This window comes from Microcaecilia unicolor, chromosome 1 (genome assembly GCF_901765095.1).
Source record: "Microcaecilia unicolor chromosome 1, aMicUni1.1, whole genome shotgun sequence".
Classification (NCBI taxonomy): Eukaryota; Metazoa; Chordata; class Amphibia; order Gymnophiona; family Siphonopidae; genus Microcaecilia; species Microcaecilia unicolor.
The window spans coordinates 575,781,249-575,800,789 of record NC_044031.1 but is presented as its reverse complement, the minus strand read 5'-3'; the positions used below and the strand labels follow the sequence as shown (position 1 = coordinate 575,800,789).

Here is a 19,541-nt window from a genome sequence, read left to right as displayed (position 1 = left end):
TCCACATCCCTCTTGCAGTCACACAGAACGGAAATTGCACACACATGGTAACATAGTACATGTGGCCAGAGTTGAATCTGGAACGCTGCACAGGTTCCATTTCTTCATGATTAACCACTGGAATACTTAAAGAAGCATTTTCAATATGACATCTAAATCCAATTTTGGATGTTATGCTGAAAACGTCTAAAAATCAAGTGGCGAACATGGCCATTTTCAAACCTGAAAAACATCTTTTTGTTTTGAAAATGGCCCTTTTCTATATGTTTTTAGATGGTTTGTGCTCGGTGTATTTTTCTTTTGTGCCCATTTTCAGAAAAACAAATATCCAAGGAAAAAATGCACAAAATCAAGCCATTGAAACATACGGGGTAGACTGGCCAGAGACCAAGGAGATTTAATTAACAGGAGATGGCATGACATCACAAAGCTGAAGTCAGTCCACCCAAGGAGGTTTTCATTCTCCCTAGTGCAGCTGTTGCCATGTTGCTACTCCCACAACAATGTAATTGATAGGGCAACAAGCTCCACCTACTGGCTTCAGCCCAGATAATGGGTGAAGCATTGCTTCTGCTGTCTCCTGCTAATCAAGCCTCATTGACACAGACATCCCAGAAGAGCAATGGGGCATCCTAGAGGATACTGCAGTGAACTTCACATAAAAGGTCCCAGGTACACATTTCACCATTACCCTTTTATATTGTACGGTGAGCTCTCCAAAACCCACCAAAAACCTACTGTACCCAACTGTACACCATTACAATAGCCCTTATGCCTGCAGGTGTCACTTATATCTGGGTACAGTAGGTTTTTGAACCAGAGTGGGATATGGGTCTGGGTCCCCTTCTTTACAGTGTACTGCATCAACCACCAGGCTACTCCTGAGACCTGCTTGTTGCTCTAATAGGACTGGCCATAACATCTGAAGCCAGTACATAATAGATCAGCCCCTGCAAAATATGGGATATATGGGCTACAGAGGTTGAGCTGTTCAGACAACAAGGTAGGGGTCAATATTCAAAATAATTTAAGCAAGAAGGAGGGGCACTCTGCAGGCTGGCCACCGATATTCAGAAGCACCTAACCGCTAACTGCCATTTTGTAATGGCTCGTACAAAGTGTTATGGGTTCTAATTTGGGAGGAGCCAGTAGTTATGCAATTGCCAGGAGTATTCAGTGTTGATGCCCACACAGGTAAGTGGGTAAATAGGACCACACAAAAAGTAGTCCTAACTATGCCCACTTAGCTATGTGTTCAGCTGGCTTGGGGTCGGGAGGGGGGTAGTAACATAACAATAATTAACCATAGGACAGACAAGCAGCAGGACACAATAGGTAAGGGATGATAAGAAGACTAACAGAAAGTACAGGAAGCCAGTGCCTTAGAGTTAGGAAGCAGAAATCTGTCAATGAGTATAATCAGGAAGAGCATATCCAGGTTTTCAACAGAGCTTAACATTTTTGTAGAGATGGGCCACAGTGGATATCTGCTGGGAGTAGGTTCCAAAGATTAGGGGCTAAGCAACAAAACACTGAGTCATGGTGTTTAAATGATAACAAGTTATCTATCAGTACCCCTAAGTTGAGGGGTTCTTCCCTAATTGATATTACTGTCTGATCCAACAAGTCAACAAGAGACCCACAGTCCTTCAGTTTTACCGATATTAAGGAGAGTTTATAATCAGACAACCAGGTAGCAACAGTAGAAAGCTTATGTTCTAATTCAGATTGAAAATTGTCATCCCACTTATCATGCATTATTAGAAGTTGTTTGTCATCTGCCTATAGATAGTCACTGAGGTCCAAAGACTGGATGAGAGTTGCCAATGGGGAAATAAAAATAATAAACAGGGTGGGAGATAGAATAGATCCCTGAGGATGGGACTTGGAAAAATCCAAATCAACATAAGAACATAAGTGTAGCCATACTAGGTCAGAGCAATGGTCCATCTAGCCCAGTATCCTGTTTCCAACATTGGCCAAGCCAGGTCACAAGTACCTGGCAGAAACCCAAATCATGGCAACACTCCATGCTACCAATCCCAGGGCAAGCAGTTGCTTCTCCATGTCAGTCTCAATAAAAGACTATAGACTTTTCCTCCAGGAACTTGTCCAAACCTTTTTTAAACCCAGATATGCAAACCACTGTTACTACATCCTCCAGCAAAGAGTTCCAGAGCATAACTATCCATTGAGTGAAAATATATTTCCTCCTATTTGTTTTAAAAGTATTTTCATGTAACTTTCTTGAGTGTCCACTAGTCTTTGTACTTTTGGAATGAGTAAAAAATTGATTTACTTCTACTCGTTCTATACCACTCAGGATTTTGCAGACCTCAATCATATCTCCCCTTATCCGTCTCTTTTCCAAGCTGAAGAGCACTAACCTTTTTAGCCTTTCCTCATATGAGAGGAGTTCCATCCCCTTTATCATTTTGGTCGCTCTTCTTTGAACCTTTTCAAATTCTGCTATATCTTTTTAGAGATATGGCGACCAGAACTGAACGCAGTACTCAAGGTGAGGTCACACCATGGACTGATACAGAGGCATTATAGTATTTTTGATCTTATTCACCATCCTCTTCCTAATAATTCCTAGCATCCTGTTTGCTTTTCTGGCTGCCACCGCACATTGAACAGAAGATTTCAGTGTACTATCTACAATGACACCTAGATCTTTTTCTTGGGTGCTGACCCCCAAGGTGGACCTATCAGGTAACAATGATTCAAATTATTCTTTCCAATGTGCATCACCTTGCATTTATTTGTCCACATTAATTTTATCTGCCATTTGGATGCCCAGACTTCCAATTTCTTAAGGTCCTCCTGCAATATTTCACAGTCCTTACATGTTTTAACATCCTTAAATAGTTTTGTGTCATCAGCAAATTTAATTACCCCAGTTGTTGTTCCGATTTCCATATCATTTATAAATATGTTAAATAGCACTGGTCCTGGTACTGATCCATGTGGCACTCCACTGTTCACCCTCCTCCATTAAGCAAAATGACCATTTAACCTACCATCTGTTTTCTGGCCAATAACCAATTCCTAATCCACAACAGAACACTGCCTCCTATCCCATGACTCTTTAATTTTCTCAGGAGTCTCTCATTAGGAACTTTATCAAAAGCTCTCTGAAAATCTAGATATCCTACATCAACTTGCTCACCTTTATTACTCCTTCAAAAAAATGAAGCAAATTGGTGAAACAAGACTTCCCTTGGCTGACTCTGTCCCATTAAACCATGTTTGTCTATGTGTTCCATTTTATTCTTTATAATGTTTATGTTTAAGACTTGTTATACCACCCATTCCAAGCATTACAAGGGTCTAGGTGGTGTACACTAAAAATAAATCATATGAAAACATAAAGGAAAAGGAATGCCAGTAAACATACAGGACAGAGGACACACATCCACTCAAGAGAATATTGCACTACAATATTTACTAAAGTGCAGGGATCTGACTCCAGGTTGGTGCACATCCCTTAGTCAAATGCCTGTTCAAAAAAATATGTCATAAGCAGAGCCTTAAATTTAATAAATGACTCTTCACTACAGATGTTCCTTGGCAGATTGTTCCAGAGCATTGGAGCTGAATAAAAAAAATACGCAATGGTGAGTGGTCTCATAATGGATCTGCCTAGGAGATGGAACTGTGAGTCGGTTGGCATCTATACACCAAAGTTAAAGTGAAGGTGTATAGGGACTAACTAGAGAGGCAAGATAAATGGGATCATTCTCAAAAAACACTTTATGGGCAAGGACAAGGATCTTAAAGGAGATTTGATATTTTATAGGAAGCCAATGCAAGCGAACTAACAACAGTAAAACACAAACTTTTTTGCATGGCAGAAGAAGAGGGCCATATAGATCTGAAGTGTCTGAAATTGTTAAAGTTGAGATAAGGGAAGGCCAGCATAGATGACATTGCAATAATCCAGACAGGAGATAAGAAGGGCATGCAGAGCAGTGTGAAGGGACTGGAAGTCTAGAGATGTACATACCATGCTCAACATGTACTGTTTGCTGTCCAGGAGGTGCCTCAGAGTTCGATAGGATTCTCTCCATTTGAATTGTTATATGCTCGGAGACCTAGAAGAATCCTGGACATTGTTCAGGAAGCCTACAAGGAGAAACCCTAGCCCAGGCAGGAACATGACCAAACATGTGCTTAACATGCAGGAAAGGCTGAGCAAAACTCTACTTGAAGAAGGCTCAGACAGGTGAAGCCCAAGCCTACAACCAGAAGGCCTTGCAGAGAACATTCCAAGCTGGGAGACAGAGTCTTGGTCCTCCTGCCAACCTCAGAAAGCAGCTATTATGCAAGTGTCAAGGATTTTATGAAATAGTAGAGAAGACAAGACCTGACAATTACAAAGTGGCCCAACCAGAGGGATAAGGCAAAAGTCTTTCATATCAATTTGTTAAAGAAATGGATCCCAGTGACTGTGGCGCTGGTCCAAAGGGATAATTTGGACTGGAGGTTCCAACAGTCAGAGCCCCTACAAGTCCCATTTGGGGATCAACTTTCTGCCTCACAGAAGACTGACTTGGAACATTCTGTTCCAGAATGCAGGGCTGGACCCACCTTGCAACTCATGATATTATCACTGAACCTGGAGTGGTAGTCCAGCAATGACCCTATTGAATCCTGGAAGTCCAGCATCAAGCTGTGGCAAAAGAAGTAGCTGAGATGTGGAACTGGGTGTTATTGAGGAGCTGGCTAGTAATTGGGCATCCCCATTATGCTAGTGCCAAAGCTGGACAGGAGCATCCAGTTTTGTATCAAATTCCAGAATGTGAATGCTATCTTGAAACTGGAAGCTTATCTGATGCCAATGTTCGATGAACTCATTGAGAGGCTGGGAGGAGCCTGGTTCATCTCAACCCTATACCTGACCATAGGATATTTGCAGATTCCCCTCACTCCAACTGCCAAGGGAAAAGACTGCCTTTTCAATGCCCGAAGGGCTTTTCCAGCTCACTGTATTGCCTTTTAGTCTTCATGCAGCTCCGGCCACCTTTCAACACCTACTCAAGCCATATAGTGATTATGCAACTGCCTACTTGGACAACATCATCATCTACAGTAAAGATTGAAGGACCCATCTCATCCAGGTAGAAGTGGTACTGGATAGTTTACAGACCACTAGATTGATGGTGAATCTTAAAAATCTCCTCCTGGAAGGACAAGAGGTCCAATACCCTGGGTACTCTGTCAGAAAAGGATAAGTGAGACCCCAGATTTGGAAAGTAGAAACAATCACCCAGATGCCAGTTCCCCAGACCAAGAAGCAGGTGCAAGCCTTTATATGGCTCATAGGATATTACTAACAATATATCCCAGAGTTTGCTGAGAAGGCAGAATCACTAACCCGCCTTCTGCAGAAGAAAGCCCCTGAAAAGGTGCAATGAACCTCAGAACTAGATACTGCTTTTCAGACTTTGAAGGAGGCCATCTGTTCAGAGCCAGTGCTGCTCAGCCTGAACTTCAACTAACCCTTCATGGTGCAGATGAATGCATCAGAAATTAGGCTTGGGGCCATCCTAGCCCAAGGAGCGGAGGGTGAAGAACATCCTGTGGCCTACATTAGCTGTAAGCTGTTTCCTAGACAGAGGAATTATGCTGTGGTTGAAAGGCAATTCCTAGCTGTCAAGTGGGACTTGAAGACAGTCCAATATTATCTATTGGGGCAACACTTCTTGCTCATCATGGACCACAAACCCCTCAAGTGGATGGCTCACCACAAAGAATGAGTGCGCGCATCATGCAGTAATTCCTCAGACTCCAGCCCTTCAGCTTTCAGGTGCGATATCAGGTGGGCCGGGAGTACGCTAATGCTGAATTTTGTCTCAAGAGGTGGACCTTGAAATGGCAGACGCTCAACCAGACATGATTGAGCTGAAGAGAGGATGTGTGAGGAAGTCTATTGGACACTGCTCCTTTCCCTTAAGAATACTCTCTCACAGAGTCAGAACCATCTTAAGCTCCATAGTCCCGCCCAAAGATGAAGTGGCCCAGGATGACAGCCGCCAAAAAGTATAAAAGGCGGGGCCAGAGTTAGCTTAAAGAGGTCCAGGGAACGAAGAAGCCACTCTACAGCATATGCCTTCAGTACTTATGGCTCAGGTAGGCCAAACTTTGACTTGAATAGTTGTGAGAATCCTGCTCTTGAAGCCTGGTTAGACAGACCAGCAATTGGGCAATCTTGCCGAGAGATTGTATAGACTATGCTTTTGGACCTGTCAGCTACAAGCCTATGTAAAAGATTGCCTCTGAATCTCAAGAGACTTTATTTCTTATTTTTTGTGCCTCTGAAGTAATAAGCTTCTGCTTTTGTGTTTAATAAAGAGTTTTATTCCACCTTAGTAACTTTATCTAACTATATAATCCAAAAGCCTATCCCCAACCCTCATTCAAAGTATTACAGATGGGTCTGATGTAAGACTTTGGATTACCATTTATTAGGTGCCTTATAGTCACTGAAATCTTTTTTCTCCTTATCAAATCCATTGGTGGTTGGTAAAATTGCTGAGTAGACTTACACTGGCTTATTAATGTTCTGTTGTTATTCATGCTACATCATCAGTGTGAACTACATGCATCGTTTCCTGAAATTGACTTTTGTGGCATTTTGTTTAACTATTGTAAAAGAAAATCGACTGTCACTAAATAGAAATGTGCAAAAACTGACTTACACTAGCAAATATTTATAATACTTTGGCCAGCTTCTGGAAAGTAGCATTTAAAAAAATTATTTTTCAAATTACAGCATTTTGAACTTTATATGGTAGCAGAGATCTTGTCTCCTTTCAGGCACAAGGCTCCAATACTCATGAGGTACAACATTTAGACTCCTTCTCATGCCTTTTTGATTAAACATGATGTTACAGTATGTTCCTGCATTGTATTTTATTTTATGCTGTCATTCTTTTAAACTAAGAGCACACAGTGGGATGAAGCCACACACAGAGTGGCTAACCACATAGTTTTCAAGTGGTTCCTAGAGGCCAGCCAAAGCTATTGTGTGGTCTGTATTAATACAGTTGTGGTGCTATAGAAATGATAAAGAGGAGTAGCTATAGTAGAGGATTAAATTGTTTGGCTATGCAAACAATAAGAAAAGGCCAGCTGCCTCTTTGCAGCAATGCAAACAAGCTACCTCACACTCCCTTTACAGGCAGGACAAGGAGCAGAAGTGATCAGGAGAAAAGAAGGTGCAAATAAAGCAGCAAGATCTAGCAACCCTACAAACGAAAGCAGGCTATGGAGTATGAGAACCAGCAGGCCACAGGCTCATAGCAACCAGCTCAATTCATGCTGATGAGTTGGTGACCAGGTATCATAAGAACATAAGAATAGTCATAGTAGGTCAGACCAATGCTCCATCTAGCCCAGTATCCTGCTTCTAGCAGTGGCCAATTCAGGTTGCAATTATCTGGCAGAAACCCAAATAGTAGCAAAATTCCATGCTACCAGTCCCAGGGCAAGCAGTGGCTTCCCTATGTCTGTCTCAATAACAGACTATGGACTCTTCCTCCAGGAACTTATCCAAACCTTTTTTTAAACCCAGATACCCTAACCACTGTTACTACATCCTCTGACAAAGAGTTCCAGAGCTTAACTATTCATTGAGTGAAAGAATATTTCCTCCTATTTGTTTCAAAAATATTTCTATATAACTTTGTACTTTTTGAAAGAGTAAAAAATGGATTCACTTCTACTCATTCTACACCATTCGGGATTTGGTAGACCTCAATCATATCTCTCCTCAGCCGTCTCTTTTCCAAGCTGCAGAGCCCTAATCTCTTTAGCCTTTCCTCATATGACAGGAATTCCAATCCTTTTATCATTTTGGTCGCTCTTCTTTGAACTTTTTCTAATTCTGCTATATTTCTTTTGAGATACAGTGACCAGAACTGGCTCAAAAAGTCACAAGGCCGTAACCTGCCAGAAGTTAGGGTAACAACCTTGCTAGATTTTAGCTATTTAGATAATTACAAAGCTAGGTAGCATGGTATGGGGTGAAGGGAAGAAAGGCCTGGGTGTTAGACCAAGCGTGAGATGACGAATAATTATGTATTCTAAATGAGTGAAATAAGGAAAAACTGGGTAGACTGGATGGGCTAATTGATCTTTCTCTCTCTCTCTCTCTGCCATGAATTACTATTGGGGTTTCTGATCCTAGGTGTTTATCTTTTGAAATTTAGGAGCTTATATTAAAAATAGGGTTTTATGGTGTCATGAGAAAACTGTATCACTTTGTAGGTGGGATTCCACTCAATAACCCAACCCAGAATTTTTAAGTGGTTTTATACTGCCAGTTTCCTTCTCCTAACTCCACCACCAATATTAGCCCCTTCTATTACCCCCTTCTCCCAGTCCCATCAACAGCATCAACCCCCCACCTTTTCCCAGTTTCATCAACAAAAATATTATCCCCTCCTCCTTAATCTAGTAACAGCATAAATCCTTCCCCGCACACACTTCTTCCAGACACAACATCAATAATAACATCAGCCCTCTTCTCTTGGCAATAGCATCAGTCCCCCTTTTCCCTCAGACCCAGAATCTGTCTCCCCTTGTTTCAGCTCCAGCCCCCTTCTACCTACCACTGCAGTGGTAGCTTATGCCACTGTCCACACCTCTCTCTCTGCATCATCATTTGGTATTGCTGTTGGTACTACAGGAGGGTTTGAAAGGTGTAAACAGACCTAGTCTCACTGGCATCAGCGCTGGACAAAGAAGCAAAGAGAAGTGGGAGCAAAGGTACATGTTACCACTGCCACTGAAGGACTCTGCTTCAGTGGCTCACTTCAATGACATCATCCAGCCCTGACAGCAGCTCACAGGTGACATCATCAGAGCCTCAAAGGAAGGCTGATTTCTCAGATTTTTTTGGTTGTAACTGGAAACCCAAATTCTCCATTGGAGATGTTTTATCAGGGTTTTCTGATTATATCCAAAAATCAGAAACCCTAACTACTATTGTACAGATGCCAAGTTGCCTAGTTCCAGGCTACAGACTTTTTTGGTCAGTCTTGGTTTTGAACTTACATCCCAAAGCAGTGTGGGATTTGTAGTGTCTGATCCTGCCATTAAAATTGGTGCTGCAAATTCCATAATGCACCTGGTTGGGGTGGTCAGAAATCCAGGACTGCCCAAAAGCTCTACCTTGGAACTGAGTAACTTGGCATTTCTGCTCTTGTGACCCAGGTGTCACTGAAGTGTGATGTTAGCTCCTATCTCTGCACTTGCTGGGTGTTGCAAAGAGATCTGTGTGCTCTGAAATCAGTGTGAGTCTACATCTAATAATTTTCTGTCTCACACTCAGGTAGTAGGTCCATGAATAGAGGTATGCACTGTTTCATAAAGAGGAGGAGGAGGAGGAGGAGAAGCAGTAGGGCTACTAAAGGACATAGGAATTACCATACTGGCACAGACCAAAGGTCCATCTAGCCCAGTGTCCTGCTTCCAAGACTGGCCAATCCAGGACTCAAGTTCCTGGCAAAATCTCAAAAGATAGCAAGACTCCAAGCTACAGACCCTAGGGATAAGTAGTGGTTTCTGGACTTCTGGAAACTGACCTGGGAGCTCCAATTTGGCTCTCACATCCAACTTAGCATTACTCCAGGTACAGTGTGGAAGCAGCCAAGTGGAAGGATTCTTTTTTTCTTCCAAGCTGACCTGAATACTGGAAAAGCATAAGTCAATGGGATCTCTGAACACTCAAGGAAGGAAGACAACAGGAAAAAAGATTGGGGGGGGGGTGCCTGAGGTCCCCTCATATCTAAACTGATGAGAGGAAGGAGCAATAGAATCTCAAGTGGTCAAAATCTCCAGTAAAAAAATAAAAACTCCTACAGTCTAAAAAGGAAAAGGATCCTTTTCTTGCTCACACAGCTAGGGTCCCAGGAATCTGCCTGTAGAGCCCAGAGAGAGGAACGAGTGAGAGGAATGCACAGGAGAATCAACACTCCTTGCCAGGAAAAATGTTTCCAGAGAAGAGCCCTGTTTGGTTTTTGTATAAGTGTTGTGGAAGGACAATTCCCAAAGTTGTATCACATTTCTCAGAGCCCTCTGCAACAAGAGAAGGAGAGCAAAGCTGTGGTCTATACTACTGTATGTAGATGAGCACATACCTACCTCAAAGTACTCCCTTTTGCTACTCTTCTTCTTAACTACTGACTGTTCCTGAAACTTCACCCCTGTTGGGTTACTATTATAATTGAAGTTATAAATATTTCACCATGTGTGGAGTGGATGTATTTCTGGCAGCACCCCTACATATAAGGTCAAGGCCCAGTAAGCAGATACCATAAGAGAGCTACACTAGTGAAGGCCTTGAAAAAAAATTCATCACCCCCACCCCCACCCCCACCCTCCAGACTCCAGACCTGGGTGCCCAGATGTCATTACAGGATTAGATCTTAGCGTGCACTTAACTTTTGGCACCCTTTGTAGAACTGCATATGTCTTTTTATAAGAGAGCAAAACCCAAAGTGTTACCTACCATTGACAGGTTTATAAACAATCCTGTATCCCATTGTAGGTGATGGAGGGGCATCCCAGGAAATTCGCACTCTGTTGTACCATTCATCTGAAACTCGTAAGTTTCTTGGAGCAGAAAGAGGCACTAAAAGCAAAACAGAAGGAGAGATTTTCACCAGTGATACTACATGTCTACTTAAGGCCTGATCAATCACCATCACAGAAGGAGAGGAAAACCTCAGTGAATCAGATCCTTAGACAGTCACATTCTGCTTCACAAATAATTTTTATAGATGATAAGCGATAGGATTTTTTTTATTTTTGCACTAGTCTCTCTGTGCATAGTGTGAGCACAAGTGTTGCCCAACAATCCTCATAAAATAGATTCTTTGTTCAACAATTAGGAAACTCTTCTTAGAATGTGTTGAGTAGAGAGGTGTGGTAGTCGTGTTAGTCCACTTTTAAAGGTAATCAATAGAAATCAAACAAAATAAAACATGGAAAAGAAAATAAGATGATACCTTTTTTATTGGACATAACTTAATACATTTCTTGATTAGCTTTCGAAGGTTGCCCTTCTTCGTCAGATCAGAAATAAGCAAATGTTGGTAGATGACAGTATATATAAGTGAAACATCAAAGCATTCCAGTGACAGTCTAACAGGATGGGGGTGGTTAGGTGAGAGACAGGACGAGGGACAGGAAGATACGCATGGAGACAGGAGGGTGACATGAGGGAACTTTGAAACAATACAGGAACGTAAGACCTTTGAAGTAAGAATGATTAAATATTTTGACACCCACCAGACAGGACTTAACAAAGATCTGGGTTTTATAGCCCATTATAAACCATAAAATTGCATTGTTGATTGCAGACCTATGCTACAATGTAATGCCCTGTTGCTCATTCTCTGTTACAATGTTAGTCACAATGTAATTGTTCTCCTGTTCAAAACGATGCTTTTCTTCTGTTAAAATGTAATGCCACATTGCCTGTTTCTTCTGTGATAGTGTAAGCCACGATGAAGTAAATTTTTTGATTTGGATAATGTGGGATATAAATCTCAATAAATGGAAATGGAAAAAATCTCATCCTCTTACTCTTCCCCCACTTCCTCCCCCCACCCGTTGCCATCCTCCAGTTCCTCTAGAATTTCTTCCTAGTCAGCAACAATCTCTACATTCTCTTTCAGTCGTCCTTTCTGGTACCAAATCAACTTGACCTCTCCTGCTGGACTTCAGTTTCAGGCAACATGGAAGACCTTATGGTCTACTTTGATATCTACGACATGTAGCAGGATTTTGAACTATTGAACTTTAAACACTCATCAGTTGGGTACAATATATGGATAAAATTGGATTGGCCTGGCCCCTTGGGGGATGGGGGAGATGGATGTGGTAGGGGAGGTGGGAGTGGTAGAGGGAGGATAGAGGGAGGTAGGTGATAATAGATTGAAACCTCAGTGTGTTTTCCTATGATTCATATGTTTGTTTGGTATCCTGCATGGTCATTCTTCTGCTTTGATGTACATAGTTTTGTGACTCTGGTTGTAACTCACTTAATAAAAATGATTTAAATATAAATTATACACATTGCAAAATGCAAATAGGTGTGCTTACCTATGTCTACCATTTACCTGGGGTAAATAATCAAACCTAAATTTAGGCATGCCAATGCAGGTTTATGCTACATAAGTACATAAACACCGCCATACTGGGAAAAGACCAAGGGTCCATCAAGCCCAGCATCCTGTCTCCGACAGCGGCAAATCCAGGCTTCAAGAACCCGGCAAACTACCCCCCCCCCCCCCCAAATATTTTAATAATATTCAATGGACTTTTCCCTCAGGAATCTGTCCAAACCCCCTTTAAATTCCGTAAGGCCAGCTGCTGTCACTACATTCTCCGGCAACGAGTTCCAGAGTCTAACTACACGCTGAGTAAAGAAAAACTTTCTCCTATTTGTTATAAATCTACCATATTCTAGCTTCATCTTGTGTCCCCTGTTTTTGTTGTTGTTTGAAAGTGTAAACAAATGCTTCACATCTGTCCGCTCTAATCCGCTCATTATCTTGTAGACTTCTATCATATCATCCCTCAGGTGCCTTTTCTCCAAGCTGAAGAGCCCTAACCTTCTCAGCCTTTCCTCATAGGGAAGTCGTTCCATTCCCTTTATCATTTTCATCGCCCTTCTCTGCACCTTCTCTAATTCCTTTATATCTTTTTTGAGATGTGGCGACCAGAATTGGACACGATACTCAAGGTGCAGTCGCACCATGGAGCGATACAACGGCATTATAACGTCCTCGTGTTTGTTTTCCATCCCTTTCCTAATAATACTCAACATTCTGTGCACTTTCTTATCCGCCGCAGCACACTGAGCAGACGTTTTTAACATCTTATCAACAATGACTCCCAGATCCCTTTCTAGGTCCGTGACTCCTAACGCGGAACCTTGCATGACATCGCTGTAATTCGGGTTCCTCTTACCCACATGCATCACTTTGCACTTGTCAACACTGAACTTCATCTGCCACTTGCATGCCTAATCCCCCAGTCTCGCGAGGTCCTCCTGTAATCTTTCACACTCCTCCTGCGACTTGACGACCCTGAATAACTTTCTGTCATCTGCGAATTTAATTACCTCACTAGTTACTCCCATCTCTAGGTCATTTATAAATATGTTAAAAAGCAGCGGTCCCAGCAAAGGCCCCTGCGGGACCCCACTAACTACCCTTCTCCACTGAGAATACTGACCATTCAGCCCTACTCTTTACTTCCTATCTTTCAACCAGTTCTTAATCCATAGTAATACCCTACCTCCGATCCCATGACTCTCCAGTTTCCTCTACTATGCTACTATTCTATGACAGAATAAGGGCGCCAAGATGGCGTTATAGAATAGGTGCTTGCTGTTCTTCATTGGGGTGCCCAAGTGGAAGTGCCCTGTTATAGAACTGCCCCCAAAATGTCTAATCCTAGTTGCCTTGTCCATAGAAGAGGAATACTGGGTAAAAATAAGTCTACTCCAAGCACATATACACACAGATATTCATTACTCACAGGTTTTGCCATAGGCCGAAATGCCAACTCCTTCTCCACTGAAGTAGACAGGTGTGACCGTGACTTTATATTCTGTATCTGAGAGCAGAGGCTGAATGCGAAAACTATTTTGCCTTCCTGGAACCATTACCTAGAACAGCAGGAAAACAGAATAATGCTAAGAATAATTAACTTTGAAATATCCCAGAGCCAAAAAAACCCCCACAAAACAAAAACAAACTAATGAATTGGTTCATTCTATTTATTCATAGTAAAGGAGTAGATGGCAGTTTTTAGGTAGTTAACGATATTATAGTGGTGTACAGTTGGCGGCAGTGAGTTTTTGGTGGGTTTTGGAGGGCTCATCAGGCAAGATAAGGGACCAATGGTGAGATGTGTACCTGGGAGCATTTATATGAAGTCCACTGCACTGCCTCCTAGGATGCCCCACTGCTCTCTTGGGGTATCAGTCTGCTAAAAATGCTGGTCCCTCCTGCATCCCAATGGCTTGATTTTCTACATTTTTCACTTGGAAGTTTATTTTTCAAAAATAGACCAAAAAGATAAACATTTCGAGCACAAAACATCTAGAAAATAGCCATTTTTTTTAAAAAGGACATTTTTCTTTTTGTGAAAATGGCTATATTCCCCACTTGAATTTTGGATGTTTTAAACAAAACATCCAAAGTTGGACTTAGACGTTGTATCGAAAATGCCCTCCATGTAATTTTGTAAGTCTAAGAGCTTTGAAAATATGCCTCATTGTCTTCTAAGCTTCTTCTGCAAAGCTTTGCAATATCTCATAGCTTATGTTGGGTATCTATTTTATATTAATTCTACCTAGAACTTGTTAGGCGATCTGGCCTCTGTACCTTTCAATAATAAGGATGAATGGATTCTGCATATTGTTATTTAGGATAAGGTAGATATCTATGCTGCTGTTCAGTCAAGGGAGACAAACTGAGGAGGTGGATAGACTCCTAAGCTTATTTCTTAATAAAGTATGCCAGATAGTACTTAAATTATCCTTCACCATATATATATATATAAAATTCATTTTGTCCAGAACCAATAATAAAACTACACTGTTTCAAAAAAAAAAAAAAACTATACAAAGCTTGTCTTCTGCATAACTCTATCAAAACGAGACCACTTTCAATTACATTTGAGTTATATCTCATGCTGAATAAATTAGCAATATGTCTACAGCAAATGTTCAAAATGGCCCTCGTTGGCACACACACATGCTTGGAGTCAATTTTTCCACTGATCAAACACACCATCAATGATACCTGACTCAAGTTGGCCCACGCCTCAGCCAGATGCTGCTTGAGGAGGTCAGTGTCACGAATCAACCTTTCATAAACATGCTGCTGCCTTTGAAGATGCTCTAAGAAACCCTGTAATCAACAGGGATCAGGTCTGAACTGTTAGGGGGCCACAAGTCTGGCGAAATAAAATCCAGAGTCATTCTCTGCAGCAGCAGGATGGTTTCATGAGAATGATGAGCAGGTGCACTGTCTTGCCGAAACATGTAAATATTGCCAATGATACACTGAATAGCAGGTAGCAGTTGCTGTGATAGTAAAACTTCACAATAGTATTCGCCATTAATCTTTGCACCTGGGTCAACAAAGAAAAGCTCTGTGCATCCCATTTTGGATATCCAATGGAGACCATGACCTATTCGTTGAATATCAAGTAAGTACACAGAAGATGATCAGCAGCAATATCGCACTTCTTCACTGCAGTCTGTGAGTAATGTACAATATCCCTATAGGCACCTACACGGTTAGCGCATGTGCTAATTGTAGGCATGTTAAAAACACTAATGTGAGTAATGTACAATATCCCTATAGGTGCCTATATGGTTAGCGCACGTGCTTATTGAAGGCACGTTAAAAACGCTAATGTGAGTAATGTACAATATCCCTATAGGTGCCTATATGGTTAGCGCACGTGCTTATTGCAGGCATGTAAAAAACGCTAATGTGAGTAATGTACAAAATCCCTATAGGTGCCTACACAGTTAGCACACGTGCTAATTGTAGGCACGTTAAAAATGCTAATGTGAGTAATGTACAAAATCCCTTTAGGCGCCTACACGGTTAGCGCATGTGCTAATTATAGGCATGTTAAAAATTCTAATGTGAGTAATGTACAAAATCCCTATAGGTGCCTACACAGTTAGCGCACGTGCTAATTGTAGGGATGTCAAAAACGCTAATGTGCCTTAGTAAACAGGGCACTTAGGGCCCTATTTACTGAGGGGTACTAGCATTTTTACCACATGCACAAAATTAGCATGTGCTGTGTTGGTGCCTATAGGAATATTGTGGGTGCCTACACAGTTAGCACGCACTAATGGTTAGCGGGCACTAAAAACGCTAATGTACCTCTACTGCGGCTTGGTAAACAGGGCCCTTAGCTCTCTAATGCTCAAATCACATTAAAAAAAAAGTATCAAAAGACCTTCATGAGCAGGACAATGGATAATTCTTTATTAGGGGGACCCGACAAGGGCCATGTTTTGGCAATTACTTGTCTACATCAGAGGTGAAAAGATTTAGCAGAATTCTTTTTGAAGCAATGGAAGATCTGCCACTAAAGGGACTTGCCAATGGATGAGCTGTGATCATGGAGTGTAGCAGCAAGCTTGCCAGGATAAGATCATTTCCTGATGAAGTAATTATTGCTGGAACAGAATTCGCGACTCCAGAATTTCTTCATGCACAGTATTGTATGCTTCCTCTGAAGTCTCTTAAGTGGCAGATCTGTCCTGCTGCTGAAAGTCTTTTGGTACTTTTTGGTTTGTTCTGTTTGACTGTGTATGTTGGACCCTCTCTTTTCTCCTTCTATAGAATAAAGCATAGGGCAGATATGCATGTAACTCATAATTAATGCCAATTAACTCCAATTAGTGTTAATAATTGATTGTTACACAATAGTTGACTAATTGGGGGCCCATAGAATCTGGGGGGAAATGCTTAACGCACCATAGAAAAAGATCTTCTAGGTTTATTGGGGTGATAGTATCTGAGGACCTGAAGGCGACAAAAACAGTGTGACAGGGCGGTGGCCGTAGCTAGAAGATTGCTAGGCTGTATAGAGAGAGGTGTGACCAGCAGAAGAAAAGAGGTTTTAATACCCCTGTATAAGACGTTAATGAGGCCCCACCTGGAGTATTGTGTTCACTTTTGGAGGCCTTATCTTGTGAAGGATGTTAAAAAAATGGAAGCGATGCAAAGAAAAGCTATGAGAATGGTATGGGATTTGCATTACAAGACATGAGGAGAGACTTGTTGACCTGAACATGTATACCCTGGAGGAAAGGAGAAACAGGGGTGATATGATACAGACGTTCAAATATTTGAAAGGTACTAATCTGCAAACGAACCTTTTCCAGAGAGGGGAAGGCGGTAGAACTAGAGGACATGAAATGAGATTGAAGGGGGGCAGACTCAAGAAAAATGTCAGGAAGTATTTTTTCACGGAGAGAGTGGTAGATGCTTGGAATGCACTCCCGCGGGAGGTGGTGGAGAGGAAAACGGTAATGGAATTCAAACATGCGTGGGATAAACATAAAGGAATCCTCCTCAGAAGGAAGGGATCCTCAGAAGCTTAGCCGGTGGTGGGAGGCAGGGCTGGTGGTTGGGAGGCAGGGATAGTGCTGGGCAGACTTATACGGTCTGTGCCCTGAAAAAGACAGGTACAAATCAAGGTAAGGTATACACAAAAAATGGCACATGTGAGTTTATCTTGTTGGGCAGACTGGGTGGACCGTGCAGGTCTTTTTCTGCTGTCATCTACTATGTTACTATGTTAGTTCCTGTGCCAATATGCTGTTCATAAACAGATTAACTTGCACTGTCCAAGTGGTCTGTAAATTGCATGGCCATTCCCTTTTCTATTAACTTACTTATGAAACGTAAGTGAGAGATGGGTCTAAACTATCTTTTTCTTAAAGCTTGTCTTTAATATAGTTTAAATTAAGCTATTATTCTTCCTAGATAAAAAAAAAAAACCTTCTCTTCCCAGAGTAGAATTGAGAACTACAACAGCAATAAGATCCCCTTAAAAATCCTTGGTAAGCCAGGCTGGAGGTATATCTAAGAGCAAGCCAAAGGAGTAGAGGAGTAGCCTAATGGTTAGAGTATGGGGGTGGGGGTGGCTATGAACCAGGGGAGCTCAGTTCAAATGCCACTGCATCTCCTTGAACTTGGACAAGTCAACTAACTCTCTATTGCCACAGATACATACCGAGCTCTCTACTTTACCTGAAGGTAACCTATTGCTACTACTGAAACGTTGTGAACTAAATCCAAATAAATTTATCAGCAGTTCTGCTGACAATAGCTCAGATTACAACAAAAGAGTATATTTTTCTGAAAGAGAAACCAGCATTTGTGATGGCTTGTTACTGTCATTAAACTGCAGCTACTTCTATAAGCCTAGCTACAGGTCCTGGGTGCCTAACACATTCCACATCTTCTTCCTCCACCATTTAGGGATTGTCTGATATCCTGAATTTTATTATTGAAATATTTTGCTAGTTCATTAACCGTATCAGTCTCTCTGGCCATACAGTAAGTTAACTTTATTTTTCCTAGTAGGGACCCTAAAGGAATTCTGCTCCCTGTCAGGAAATCCTTTTTGGGGGGGGCGGGGGGTGCAGGGCAGGGCATAGCATGGAAATAGTTAAAATCCCCACACCAGCACTGAATCCACTTGCCCTTTCAGCTACAGAAGACAGAGGACAGTGGCAGCAGCAGGGCTTTAATGGTGTGTTAATGTGAGAGGAAGTGGTTATAATTGGATTCTGCGAGATGGCAGGGTACTTTCTCCTTCTCCTCATCTGAAAGACAGAGGTAGCCGAAATCTAAGAATATTGTCAGTCCACTACTATTCTTGATCATGTCTGAAGGCTCAGAAGAATCTGCTATAAAGACTGGAAAACGGCAACTAGGACATTGGAAATTGGGGGGGGGGGGGGTGGGAGGAAAGGAAAGGGGAGATGCTAACCACATGGGGGAAGGTAGGAAGGGGAAATGGAGATGTTGGACTACAGGGGATAGGGAGAGGAAGGGAAGATGTTGGACTATGGGGGGAGGACGTAGAGGGCTAGGGGAGATGCTGGACTATGGGGGGAGGAAGTAGAGGGCTAGGGGAGATGCTTGACTATGGGGGGAGGGGTGGAAAGACGACAACTAAAGAGGTTATGAGTAATCATATAACTAGGACTCTTCAAGATAGGAGAAACATGATTGAGACAGCCTAGCTAGTGCTGTGTGCCAGACTGACTTATTAGTGCATTTTAAGATTTATGTTGACACTACTTAAGAATTTAGTGAAAGACTCTTTGTGTTTTTTTCTGTACCTGTTCAGCTGCAGATATTTCTTTTCTTGGCACTATCTCAAATTGTTATCCGATCAAATTGCTACTGGTAAAATTATTTCCTGAGCTGGAAACCGCATCACTTGTTCCATTGTTCTATTTGGTGATTTCAAAAGAGAAATAGTAAGTCACTTGGAAGACTTAACAGAGAAATCTGATCCCTTGGGGAGGAACCCAGAATGAATTTAAAGAGCTGGGTGGTTAAAGGAAGATATTTGAAAAAAAAAAAACTGATTTACTAGCAGTGTGCAGACAGAAACATTTCATTTAGTTCCATTGTATTCAGTTTTTATTCATTTCTGTTTGGTTTTATTTCCTTTGTTCTGGGTTTTTAAAATGTTGTTCAATGTCATCTGTCATTTTGTTTTAGCATACTGTATGCTATTCAATATAATGCATACGTAACAAAATAGCTTGTGCTAATGAAGATAGTACACAGTAAAGTCTGAAATATTTCTTGTTAATACATGCTATTTCATTTGGTGTGTCTTTACAGGGCCGCCGAGAGGGGGCAGGGGCAGGGGGGGGGCAAAATTCCCCGGGCCCAGACCTCCAAGGGGGACCCAGCACCAGGGTCAGGCCGCCAGCACTGCAGTCCCCGGTCTCA

General features: G+C 41.9%; 1 protein-coding gene across 2 annotated transcripts in view; it reads right to left on the bottom strand.

The window, feature by feature from the left end:
- The window catches only part of COL14A1 (collagen type XIV alpha 1 chain), a 417,802-nt gene that overhangs the window by 209,837 nt on the left and 188,424 nt on the right, over window positions 1-19,541 (bottom strand). For both annotated transcript variants that reach the window (XM_030218565.1, XM_030218573.1), the window contains exons 20-21: window positions 13,561-13,690; window positions 10,520-10,642 (exon numbers count right to left, since the gene is read on the bottom strand). In XM_030218565.1, the coding sequence (XP_030074425.1) occupies window positions 10,520-10,642; window positions 13,561-13,690 (253 nt within the window). The remainder of the gene's footprint in view (window positions 1-10,519; window positions 10,643-13,560; window positions 13,691-19,541) is intronic.